The sequence below is a fragment of the Chiloscyllium punctatum genome, chromosome 5 (genome assembly GCF_047496795.1).
Source record: "Chiloscyllium punctatum isolate Juve2018m chromosome 5, sChiPun1.3, whole genome shotgun sequence".
Taxonomy (NCBI): Eukaryota; Metazoa; Chordata; class Chondrichthyes; order Orectolobiformes; family Hemiscylliidae; genus Chiloscyllium; species Chiloscyllium punctatum.
In genome coordinates, this window is record NC_092743.1 from 18,542,942 (window position 1) to 18,556,300 (window position 13,359).

A 13,359-nucleotide genomic window follows, 5' to 3' on the forward strand; every position below is an offset into this window, starting at 1 on the left:
TTTGTAATGCTTCCACATCCTTCCTGTAATGGGCGACCAGAATTGTACATACACCAGCGTTTTGTATAGTTGCAGCATAACATTACAGTTCCGGAACTCAATCCCTCTGCCAATAAAACCTAACACACTGTATGCCTTCTTAACAGCACTATCAACCTAGGTGGCAACTTTCAGGGTTCTATGCACATGGACTCCAAGATCCCTCTGCACGTCCACACTACAGAGAACCTTTCTTTTGACCCAGTATTCTGCCTTTCTGTTATTCTTCCCAAAGTGAATCATCGCACATTTAGCTGCATTGAACTCCATTTGCCACCTCTCAGCTCCATTCTGCAGTTTATCCAAGTCCCCCTGCAACATTCTTCCACACTGTCCACTACTCACCGACTTTAATGTCAGCTGCAAACTTACTAACCCATCCACCTATGCTTGCGTCCAAGTCATTAATAAAAATGACAAACAGCAGTGGTCCCAAAACAGATCCTTGTGGCATACTACTAGTAACCAGACTGAATATTTTCCATCGACCACCACTCGCTGCCTTCCTTCAGAAAGCCAGTTTCTAATCCAAACTGCTAAATCAACCTCAATCCCATGCCTCTATATTTTCTCCAACAGCCTACCACGTGGAACCTTATCGAAGGCTATACTGAAGTCCATGTATACAACGCCAGCTGCTCTATCCTCATCCACATGCCTGGTCACCTTCACAAAAAACTCAATGAGGTTTGTGAGACATGACCTGCCCTTGACGAAACTATGTTGACTATCTGAAATCAAATTGTTGCTTTTTGTTGCTTTTAACGCAGAGTGATAGCAGATCAAAGATTTTCGTATCAATATTTAAGCTCTTCTGTGGAATGAGTTTGTATAACTTACAACACCTAATAGTGCAAACAAATCTCAATTAGCTTCCAGGATGGCTTGCTGATTCATTCACACTAAGAAGGTACTGAGCTTAAGAAGACTATGAACTGCTGACTGCCCTTAAACACTACCTAGAAACCTCACTGAAAAGTACACGTGAAAACTGGTGTGAAAATTCTGGGCTCAGCTACAATCTCCCGTAGCTTCACTCACGAAGGTATCAACAAGCTTTACAAGTGGGGAAGATGGAGAAGGATAATTGCCCTCATGATGGTTGATCTATGAAAAGGAGAGTAGATGATGCATTAAGATTTGTTACTGAGATTGAAGAAGTTATCTCTCCCTTACCATTGTTAGCTACACTTATAGTTAGAACCTAAACTGTCAGATATTCAAAATTTTTATCAAAAATGCAAAGCCATTCTGTCAACAACTGTAATCCAACTGACAAAGACCTACGTACTATTTGAATGTAGACGACCATAAAAAGCAACCACTTCTAAAGCTTGTTGATACCATAATGAGTGAAGCTACGGGAGGTTGTAGCTGAGCCCAGGATTTTCACACCAGTTTTTACATGCGTACTTTCAGTGAGGTTTCTAGGTAGTGTTTAAGGGCAGTCAGTAGTTCATAGTCTTCATAAGCTCAGCACCTTCTCAGCATGAATGAATCAGCAAGTCATCCTGAAAGCTAATTGAGATTTTCTTTGCACTGTTGTGTGTGACAATAAGTTATACAAACTCATTGTAATAATAGTCCTTAAAACTTTTGAAGCATATTAGCAAATGTTGGCATGAAATGATATTAATTTACTAACCATTATGTTATCAGGACACCGCCATGGATAGGATAAATAGACAATGTCTTTTCCCTGAGGTGGGGGAGTCCAGAACTAGAGAGCATAGGTTTAGGGTGAGGGGGGGGGTGGGGGTGGGGGGGGGGTGGGGAAAGTTATAAAAGAGACCCAAGGGGCAACCTTTTCAAGCAGAGGGTGGTATGTGCATGGAATGAGATGCCAGAAAAGGTGATGAAGGCTAGAAGAATTGTAATATTTAAAAGGCATCTGGATGATTATATGAATAGGAAGGGTTTGGAGGGATATGGGTCGGCTGCTGGCAGGTGGGACTAGATTGGACTGGGGTATCTGGTCAGCATGGACAAGTTGGATCAAAGGGTCTGTTTCCGTGCTGTACATTTCTATGACTGTGTTCCACGCACTAACAGTTATCATGGTTATCTTCCACTCATCTCTAATATCATGATTGGGATCAAACTAGCATGTATTGTCCTGTGCACACATCCATATTTGGATAAAACAGACCACATTGAGGAGGACATCGAATTTTAATTAGTAATAGGTTAAAAAATTATGGGAAGTGGACAGAAAGCTGGACTTGAGGCAGAGATGAGATCAGTCAAGATTATATTAAATACCAAGATCAGACTTGAAGGGCTGAATGCCTACTAAAGCTTTTAGTTATGTTCATTCCTTGTATTCTCAGACTGTCAAATTCAGAATTTTGGAAAATGGGAATGAAATATGAGTCCAACTTGGAAGAAAATGCTTTCTGTAACAAAAAGCAAATAAAATGTTTCTTTCTGATGGTCACTGGTGAGATACATAGGTGAGAGCTTACATCAGCTCACTTAAAAGGCATCACAATGGGAGCGCAAGTAAACAAGGTTTCACTTTCTAAGTTTACTTGCTGGGGCAGACTCTAATTTGTAAATTTCTACATGCCACTTGCTGTGGAGTAACTGTAAAGAGTGTCATAAAATTCATTATGCCAACTTGTTCTGCAATAACTAAAAATGGCACAGCAGTGCATACAAGAGAACATTGAAAGATTAGACTAGACTCCCTACACTGTGGAAACAGACCCTTCGGTCCAAGTAGTCGACACCGACCTACCAAACAGTAACCCACGCAGACCCATTTCCCTCTGACTAATGCACCTAACACGATGGGAAATTTAGCATGGCCAATTCACCTGACCTGCACATCTTTGGACTGTGGGAGGAAATCGGAGCACCCGGAAGAAACCCACGCAGACACGGGGAGAACGTGCAAACTCCACACAGTCGCCAGAGGCTGGAATTGAACCTGGATCCCTGGTGCTGTGAGGCAGCAGCACTAACCACTGAGCCACCATGCCACCCCAAAAGGCATCCACCTATATGAAAATGCATATTTGTGATTTTCCCTTTACTACAGCTATAAATCTTACTCCACCCCAAAATTGTGCTATTTTATTCATTTCAGGATTTATTTAATTTAATAAAGAGATCAAGAGAAATAAAAAGGTCATTAAAGGTGAGCAAAGATTTCACTGACCTTATTTTCTAGAATAATTAACTTTTTCAGAAATATGCAATGTCTCATTCAGTCTAAACCGTGTGGTAATGTATTTTGTTTAGAAGCATCAAGTTTTGCCTCCAAGGATTAGATAAAGTAAATGCAAAGAAATTCCCGATGAATGGGGAGTCCAGAACCAGGGGTCATAGTTTAAGGATACAGCATAGCATATTTAAGATAAAGATGAGAAGAAACTTGATGACTCAAAGTGGTGAGCCTGTGAAACTCTATCACAGGAAATGTTTGAGGGCAAAGCAATGAATGCTTTCAAGGTAGAGTTAAATATAGTCCTTGGGGCTAAAGGGATCAAAGGTTGCCGGAGAAAGTGCTAAGTTGGTACTAAGTTGGTTAATCAGCTGTGATCATATTGAATGGCAAAGTGAACTTGAAGGACTGAACAGTCGACTCCTGCTCCTATTTCCGATGTTGCTCCAGAGTTTTATTTCATTTATTGACCATTCTGTCGAAGAACTTCCTGAAATTGCTCAAGTTCTGCCAATGAACCGGCATCTTTCTGGTAATCGTAGGTTAGTTCAATGCACTAATCTTGATCAACCTTTTAATATGCTACCTTGTATGCCCCTTTGCACCAATCTATCAACTGCCCTTTAGAACTGAAAGCCCAAAACTTTTCCAAATTGGTAATTCTAGTCCTTCTCTAAATTGGTGCTGGGATTGGAGTTCAATTCAGGGAGCAGCACTAGGTGTAGTTCTGAAGGTATGATTGACAATATCATGGTTTGTTTGACTTTCTTTTGGACATAATCATTCAGCATTCTTTGTTTTAAGTTATTCCTATTTCAGTGACTGGCTAGGCTGAATTGGTAAAGTACTTCCATTTTCTGTTACTCTTACACCATTCAACTAAATGAATTAATTTAGTTTGTAATGGGTTAAAAGCTTGTGAGGAATAGGCAGGAAAGTAAGTTGAGGCTAAGTTGAGATCAGCAAAGTTCATTTTAAATGGCAGAGTAGGTGCAAAAGGATGAATTGCTTACTCCTGTGTGCACTACATTGCTGTTGTTCATATTACATTGTGTGTCATGGTTTTTCCATTTTGATTGTTATTTATAGTTTTCAAATTACCACACATTGCCAAACTAGCAGGGCCAGTTGATCATTGCTCGTCATACAGCACAGAATCAGATCCTTCAGTCCAACTTGTCATACCAGCCAAGTTTCCCCACACTGAACTAGCCCTACTTGCCTGCGTCTGGCCCATATCCCTCAACATTTCCTGTTCATGTACCATCCAAATGTCAATTAAATGTTGTAACTGTACCTGGATCTGCCACTTCCTCTGGCAGTTCATTCCACGTACTAACCATCTCTGTCAAAAAGCTACATCTCCTGTCCCTTTAACATCTTTCTTCTCTCACCTTAAAAATATGCCCCCCCTATGTTTGAACCCCTAGGGAAGAGACCTTTCCTATTCACCTTATCGATGCCCCTCATGATTTTATTTGGAGCTTAAGCAGCAACTGGAGCCGAAACTGGTGGCTAGCTCACTTCTGGAAGTGGTCACCATACCGGCATGCAGAGGGAAGGAGTGCCTACCTGGCAACTGAGGATGAACAAGTTGGGTCTGCTCCCGTGCTGTACATCTCTATGACTTTATGACAAGACACTTATTCCTGGCATCACAAGGTACTTTGTACAGAAACAGGAAGAACAGATTTTTAAAAAGTTTATCCATTCACTCGCAGGATGCAGGTGTCATTGGATAGGCCAGCATTTATTGTCCATTCTTAACTGCATAAATGGCAGTTAAGAGTCAACCACATTGCTGAGTCTGGAGTCACACATTGTCCAGACCATGTAAGGATGGCAGTTTCCTTCCATAAGGATCATTAGTGAACCAGATGAGTGTTTCCCCAATCAACAAACGATTTGTGGTTATCATTAGACTTTTAATTAGAGATTTGCATTGAATTCAAATTTTATCATCTGCTGTTGAGATTTGAGCGCAGGTCTCTAGACCAATACCTGGTTTTTTGGATTAAGTCAAGCATTGTCACTAGGTCATGCCTCCCCAGCATGTGAACATATGGCTGAGGGATGCAGTACAAGGAATGTTTTTGGATCCCTCATAAACTGCAACCAGTTCTATGGGATATCTTCCAGTGCTTTGGTCAGGATTTAAACTAAATTTAGTAAGTGGCTGGGAAACAGGACGTAACATTAAAAAGGGTAAATGATATGCACAAAGAATTGGCAGGGACAGATAGAACTACAGTAACAAAACTGTTGGTATAAGATGGGTGGGGGTTGGTTAGTTCACTGGGCTGGTGTCTGATGCAGAGCAATACCAACAGTATCCTTCACTGGCAGAGGTTACCATGAAGGTTCCACCTGCGCTACCTCTCCTCTAGACTGCATTGTAGTGACTCCCCAGGTTAAATCAATCCAATAACAGACGACAATCTAACTACCTCCTCTTGACATTCAATGGTGTTATCATCACGCAATCCCCCACTTCCAATATTCTTGGGGTTGCTACTCGTGTTCATATTTCTTATGTCTTAAGTGATCTTGGCCAGACTGCTAATTTTGCTTCTATACTCTAAAAACAATTCCACAACTATTTGTGAATTAGATCCAAAGCTGACTATTTTCATTTTTTCAGCTGGACGTATCCTGGTATATGGGCCAAATAAATTGATAATGTTCATTTTAGTTCCATGACATCAGAAAATCTCCCGGTAGCTGTGCAGAACTCTACCTATTGCTGTAAAGTTATGACCAAGGTGTTCAAACTGACTGACAGACCTAGTCTGACACATTGAATTAAGCTTAATATTTACCATCATGATGGAACCTAGATTTTAAAAACAAAACAAAAACTTGATCATTCATGGGATGTGGATGTCATTGGTTGCACCACCATTTCTTGCCTATTTGCCTTTGATGTACCATCTCCTGCCTCTCACCTCCCCCTGCAGGCATACAATCTTCTGGGAGAAGCAAATAGAATATACTAACTTAGGACAAATCTTAGAAGTTACTCTGATAATTTGGCATTGCTTATTTAGTCAAGAATCAATTTATGTAATTATTCAAATATAAAAAATGACATCAAATATTTCAGGTAATATATAAAATTAAATCTTCCCCCACTCCCACTCAATTCCCTGTATTAAATTGAATAAAGATCTCTTCAAATCTCACATCTGAAAGACATTGGGACTGACCTGCTGTAAACTGTGCATGGAAGGTGTCAAGAAAATGAACAAGATTATAACTCTGAATAGCAATCTATAGAGCTTTCCTCGTTTATTCAAATTCTCCATGGAAGCCTGAAGTAAACCAGAATACTATATAATAATGGAACAAAGTTTTTGGTATTACTAATCAACTTGAGGTCAGCATAGATAGCTGGAGCATCAAAACAAATTAGACTGAACAGAAAAGTCAATAAAATAATACTCTGATATGAAGGCACTGCATTAGGAAAACAAACATCAAAAATAGAGGAATGTCCCAATTTTACTCCTTGTAAACAGGCTTTTGTTGGTTATGAGTTAGGAGTTAAAATAACTGGGGAGTCTACACAACGTTAGACTAGAATTCAACAGAGCAGAGATAAAGATTCTTAATTTGAAATGTGAAAAAAAAGGACAGAGACCATGCCCAAAAGAATTCGGATTTGCACACAGAAGATTTATTTTAATCAAGTGTTTAGATGTATGACCACAAATCTGGGACAGGTGGGATTTGAACCTAGACTTACTGGCCCAAGGCACATTATCACTGTCCTGAGAGACCCCTAGATTTACACTTGGATGCTCACTGACTTAAGAAGAAACTACGTTTGAAAATATAAAGGGCAGATAATCTAAATATGTACAAAGAAAAATTTCTTTCCAGTTCTGTAATACACAAAGTGCTAAGGATTTTATGTTTTTGGTAAGAATGAAAGAAAGAGTGGACCAGCTACTTGTACCTTTTAAAAAGGTGACACTGGGATTTTTCTTTGTCTGTTTTGCTGCATGCACATGATGGAGGTGGAGCTTGGACCAACATCTCATTGGTCAGTCATCACCTCAGCTTCCCCAGGAATGATAACCTGCGTTGAACAAACTTTGCTTGCAGGAGTCAGATTGAAAATATGACAACATTTCATTCCTTTTTCAGTTCACTGGTATTTTTCTCTCAGATGTTTCTTATCCCTTTCCAAAAAGAATTATTCAAAGTAGTCACTACTTCAAGTTTTTGTTTTATTGAATTGCTGGTCATAGAATCATAGAATCCTTATAACATGGAAAGAGGCCATTTGGCCCACACCAACCCTCTGAACAGCATCCCACCCAGATCCAACTGCCTCAACTTAACATCGTAACCCCACATTTACCATGACTAACCCACCTAACCTGCACATCATTAGACTGTGGGAGGAAACCAAGGCATCCAGAGGAAACCCATGCAGACATGGACAGAATGTGCATTCTCTACATAGACTTTCACCCAAGGCTGGAATCAAGCCCTGGTGTTGAGAGGCAGCAATGTTAACTACTGAGCTACCTTGTATAGCCTTATAAAGGTCTGCCCCAGAGACAATGAGTGAAAAGTAATATTCCCTCCAACATTGTAATTACTGGATCTTACACATTGTATTACAATAAAGATGTTAAAGAATTATCACATCTGTTCCAGATGGAACAAAACCAAGAACCCTCAAGAAACTGTTTATTCATAGAATCTCTCCACAGCATCCCTATGGTGTGCAAACAGGCTATTTGGCCCAACAAGTCCATACCGACCCTCCGAAGAGTATCCCACCCTTACCCTATTATACTACAATTCCCCTGACTAATGCATCTACACGTCCCTGAATACTATGGGCAACTTAGCTTGGCCAATTCACCTAATCTGCACATTTTTGGACTGTGGGAAGAAACTGGAGTACCTGAAGAAACCCATACAGACACGGGGAGAATGTGCAAACTCCTCACAGACGGTCACCTGAGGCTGAAATCAAATCTGGGTTCCTGGCACTGTGAGGCAGCAGTGCTAACCACTTGCGATTTCAATAGTTAATTTGTTCTACTGACCTGCAAGAAATTGAAAGCCCACGGGATAAGGTGATGTGTTTTTGTTTTATAGGTGGAATGTGAGAGGTTTACATGGCCCATTTCCTTGCTATTCAGGGATGATTTAAATTTTCATCCAGAAATCAATAAGAACATTGCAGTTGAAATTTGACTACTCCCCTATAGTTACAAAAAAGGATTTGCAACAGATTTGACCATTAATTGCTCTGGAGGTGAGGTGGTCACTGCATTGTATCTTGAGTGGCATGTGATTGAGAGGGAGTGACTGGGGGTTGTCTTGTGGGCATTACTGTGATATAAAGATTTGGTATAAAGGAAAGACTGTTTTTGTTTGGAGAGGGCTTTTGCCACGACCCCGTAAGCCCTGCTAGATGTGTGTTAAAGGTTTGTCTAAAGCTTGTACTGTGTGGTCCTTAATAAAATTTAGTTGCTTGTTCACAGAAGTTGGCATTTGCAGCTGCATGAAGTGTGTAAGGATCTCAGGGAAAAAAAAAAGAACTTGACACGCAGAGCCACCATGCTGCCCATTTATTAGGCAAAATATTGATTAAGTTTCCGCTACTGAAACTGCTAATTCATAATGAAGTGTTATGCCATAGCCAAATGCAACACTCCAGAATCACACATTGATGATATGCTTCACCAATGATTTTAAATTCGCTTCAGCAGGCATTTCAAATCATGACAAACCAGGGGAACAGCTGTCTAAGGAACAGTACAAAACTGAGGGGAATCAGCACTTGTAGAAGAGATAGGAAGAAAATTGCACAAAATCTAAATGAAGCAAACATGAATAATTTATTCTAACATACACATATTATTTTCTCATGCCAAAATGCTGTTAAGACACAAATTATCTTAATATGTCTATTTAGAAAGTTTACTATTTTATTATGGATAACTTGTACTTGCAATCAGGATCACTTTCAGTCAACCTTGTTCAAAAGTATTTTAAGGGCTTTGCATATTTTCACAACACATATGTTTGCCAAACTCAAATAGTAGTACACTTAATTTACAATATTACATCAAACCAGTTCATAAGTTATCTTGCTCCTTTAGGAGCTCAAATATTACACAAATAGACAATTTAATAAAAAAATATGGTTGGTATGACCTGGACTGTTATCTCTTGCAGTCATCTGCATCACTAGAGCCATCTGCTGACGTTCCGATAGGGGATACCCAATAAGTATGCCGCCAAGTGTGGTTTTGCAAACGGGAAGAGTTTTTTTGTTTCCAGGCTCCTTTTTCATTTTCTTTTTTTCAGGACCTTCCTTTTCTGAAATAATTGTTTTAAAAAAAATTACATTTTATTAGAACATTGATTTCTAAAAGTTTGCATGTGACTTGTTCAATTCATCTGGCTACAATAATTAATGCATGATCGATAAAACGCAATGGATGAAAATAAAATTCAAATTTACCAGTCCCATAGAGTTTACCTTTGTCTTGATTGGATTAAAAAGGAAGTTATTCTTGTGTACATAGTGTGTCTGGGTCAAACCCTTTCTGGAGTACTGCATTCAGTTTTGGATGCTGTACCTTAAGAAAACTATACTGATCTTGGAGAAGATCTGGCGTAGATTCACCAAAATTTTATGGTTAAGAAGGTGAGAATGAGGACAGGTTGAATAAATATGTCTTGTATCCCCTTGGATATTGAAGAACATCAATTTGCTTGAAGCACTTAAGATGTTTAAAAGGATTTCATTCAGAGGAATTATTTCCTGTAATGTGGAAATCAATAAAATGGGGAGACAACTAGCCTAGGTCTAATTTTAAAATTCAGATGGTAATCAGGAAGCACACTGTTCACACAAGGGTAGTAAAAATTTCTGTCTCCCAAACAAAAAGGCTGAAATACTAATAGAATCAGCATCTTCAAGATTAAAAATTAACAGATTTTGTTCAGCAAGGGTTTCAAGGGATTTGCAACTAAGGCAGGCAAATGGATTTAAAGGTACAGATCAAATGTGACTTAACTGAAAGGTAAATAGGTTCGAGAGCCTGAGTGGGCTAATCCAATCCTAAACTATGCCAATGTCAATGCAAATCAATAGAACAGATACAGTAAAACTACCAAGAGGTTAAAAGAATATCCTGTTGATCATCTCTTTTCCCCTGTGGGAAGATGCCTGGTCTACACTTATCACTTGTCTCACAGTCCACTGTGTAAAAGGATACAGGAATAGGCTCATGTCCCATCACTCCCTATTATAGCATTATTGAGAAGGGCCCATGATCAATACATAGTTTAGGATTGGATAATCTTAGCTAGCATCATGATTTGAGTAGCTTGCAGAATAGATGACAACACACGACAGGATTTAAGATATCTTCCCAAAATATTTAGACAAAGAAACACATCTAATTCATGTATAAGTTACTTACAATACAAAGTTCAGATTAATCAATAAGTCATAATTAAATTTTTAGATCTACAAAAAGATGTCTTACAGCATTTTACAAACTTCTATTTCAGCTTTAGAACCTCCAAGGAAAATAAAACTAAAAAATGTTATAAACTATATCAGCTTACATATCATTAAGTTTACAGGACATGTATATTAATTATGAAAGTGCAAAATGGAATTAAAATCAGGTACAACACAGCTCAATAATGTCTCAATCTAACTCATTTTTAATTTCCAATTCAATTTTTAGAACCTGCAACTTAAGTCACAAAACAAAGCATATGTTAATTAGTTTCAAAAAGTTATATTTTCAATTATTTAGAAAATCAGAAAATTCACAGAAATCCACTACTGGAATCAAACACAATGATACTTTCAATTACATCACTGAGACAAAATATTTGAAATCATTTCCCAGTTTAGACCATTTTAATGATCACTAGTTTATGAATAATCTACATCATGACCAAGAAACATTCCTGAATTTTTTCCTACTTAAATTTATCAAATTCTCTCTTGGGTACTTAGTTAATTGGTCTTGGGTAAACAGAAGTATGGCAAAGTTTTATTATCTATAAATACTTATTTGAGGTAGAACTTAGATTTTAGGGATGGTAGTATAACAATGTCAAGTAGGATAACTTGGACATCAGTAAATTTGCAGACGGGAATGCATAGAGTTTGAGCTAAATTATCTCTTCTGCAGAACAGAAAATGTGGCCGAGATAGATAAGACAGCTGGTACTGTGATTAACTGAATTCTTGTAGACACAATAGATCCTTGGATCAGTACCGTATTACATGACACCGAATAGAACATTAATTGTATCACTTGACTTTAGGCGTGTCTAAGCTAAAAACAGTAAAATAAGGTTACCATGGATATGGTGTAAGAATAAAGAATAAAGAAACTTTAAAAGAGATGCAGCCTAGGGGGATTGGCTAGCTCAGTTGCTGGAAGGCTGGTTTACAGTGTGCAATTCTCATACTGGTTGTGGTTACCATGAAGGTTCTTCCTCTCAACCTTGCCTCTCACCTAAGGCATCGTGACTCTTGGGTTAAACTACTATCAGTCTCATCTCTCTCATTAGAGGGAGTAGCCCTACGATTCCCTTGACTATGGCAACTTTACGTTTACCATCTCTACAACAAAATAAAGCATTGCAGCTTTGGTCATTTCTTAGACAAGCAGAATAGCACAGAGTGACCAAAATAGATACACTAAAGAAAGTGGCACAAAAAGATAGCATACTGGTATAAGGTGGCCAGCTGAAACAGTTTAAGCTTAGGGTGTTCAAGTTTTGCTGAGCAGTTGGTTATACACAAATATAAAGCTTTGCAGCACCTTCATGAGTGATGATTGATAAACTGACAAGATAAGTCAGAAATCACTCCTTGTACTCACAAAGCATTAAAGATTACTGAAAATAGATTCTAAGAGATTTAGTTAACAAATTTAGCTGAAGCAGCTATATTCTTAATCAATTTAGTTTCCAAAGTAGATCCATCAGTTAGACCAGAAGAGTTGATTTTGCAGTTTATGTAGAACAAAAACATGTTAAGTAGCAATTGAGAATTCTGTCAGACCGCAGCACACTGTGCACTGATTAAGAAATTGAAAAGGTATGCAGTCACAAACATCAAATAGTAATAAACTAGAATTAGAAATTTTTTTCCCAAGGCAACAGTTATTTGCAGAATGAAGAAGAGAAGCTTTCACAAAAGTTAACAGCATTTACCCGAATATGTCCTATAAGATGGTATTAATCGTTCTCCCCAAGTTTCACTTGAGTGTCCTGGATCTGAATCTAAAGACCAAGAGAAATGAAAAATGCAAAGTAAGAAAAATATTTAACATTTCAAGTATGTTGTTAGCAAAGTATGTCCTGTACTTTTCAATATACGAGTGGAATGAGGAATTTCTACCATGATTGCAGTCCATTTAAAAAAAAAAGAGTTCCTTGAAGATCTTGAATTTTTTTTTGAGGTTTAAAGTGCAGACAGCACAAACACTTCAAACTTTTAAAGCTTAAGTGTTATCAGAGATTGCCCCCCTGCATAGCATGACGATATCATTGCAAACATTGATCAAAACTACTTAACACTTCACCAAAGAGAGCTTCAGTAATTTGTGGAACTAAATCATGTTAATCAACACTGATCAAAGAGTGCAGGCATGACAGGCTGAATGGTCTCCCTCTGCACCATAACCCCTTCTGAGATGGAGTAAAATGTACTTCTCTAAAAGCCATCTCTGACTCGTCCCTTCCTCTTTGACTTCGTTGTTTGCAATTCTGGGGAAGGCAGGCTATCCACCAAAATCCAATTAGTCTACCTACCCTCACACTTACTGTGACCACACTCCTATACACCCTACTTCCTGCAAGGATTCTACTTCATTCTTCCAGTTTCTTGAACTCTGTCACATATCCAAAGATGCCACCTTCCACCAGGGCACCTCCGACATTACCTCCTTTTATCCCTAACCCGGCACAGTGGTCGACGGTGCAGGGTAACCACGTAACATCTAATCCATTTCCTGCATTATTTCCCTCAATTCCTTCTCCATGAACATGTCCAATTTGTGTCTTGTTTATTTCACTATCATCCAAGGGGATCCATTTCTAGTTCTCCTTCACCTTTTGCATCCCACCTTTACACTTTGCTA

The 13,359-nt window shown here is 38.6% G+C and overlaps 1 protein-coding gene across 6 annotated transcripts in view; it reads right to left on the minus strand.

The window, feature by feature from the left end:
- ankrd12 (ankyrin repeat domain 12) overlaps nt 1-13,359 on the minus strand; it is a 179,984-nt gene that overhangs the window by 34,423 nt on the left and 132,202 nt on the right. For 4 of the 6 annotated variants that reach the window (XM_072569858.1, XM_072569860.1, XM_072569859.1 and 1 more), the window contains exons 4-5: nt 12,431-12,499; nt 9,392-9,556 (exon numbers count right to left, since the gene is read on the minus strand). In XM_072569858.1, the coding sequence (XP_072425959.1) occupies nt 9,392-9,556; nt 12,431-12,499 (234 nt within the window). Of the gene's footprint in view, nt 1-7,166; nt 7,324-9,391; nt 9,557-12,430; nt 12,500-13,359 lie in introns of those variants that run through there. The other 2 variants (XM_072569862.1, XM_072569863.1) reach the window with 2 other exon arrangements.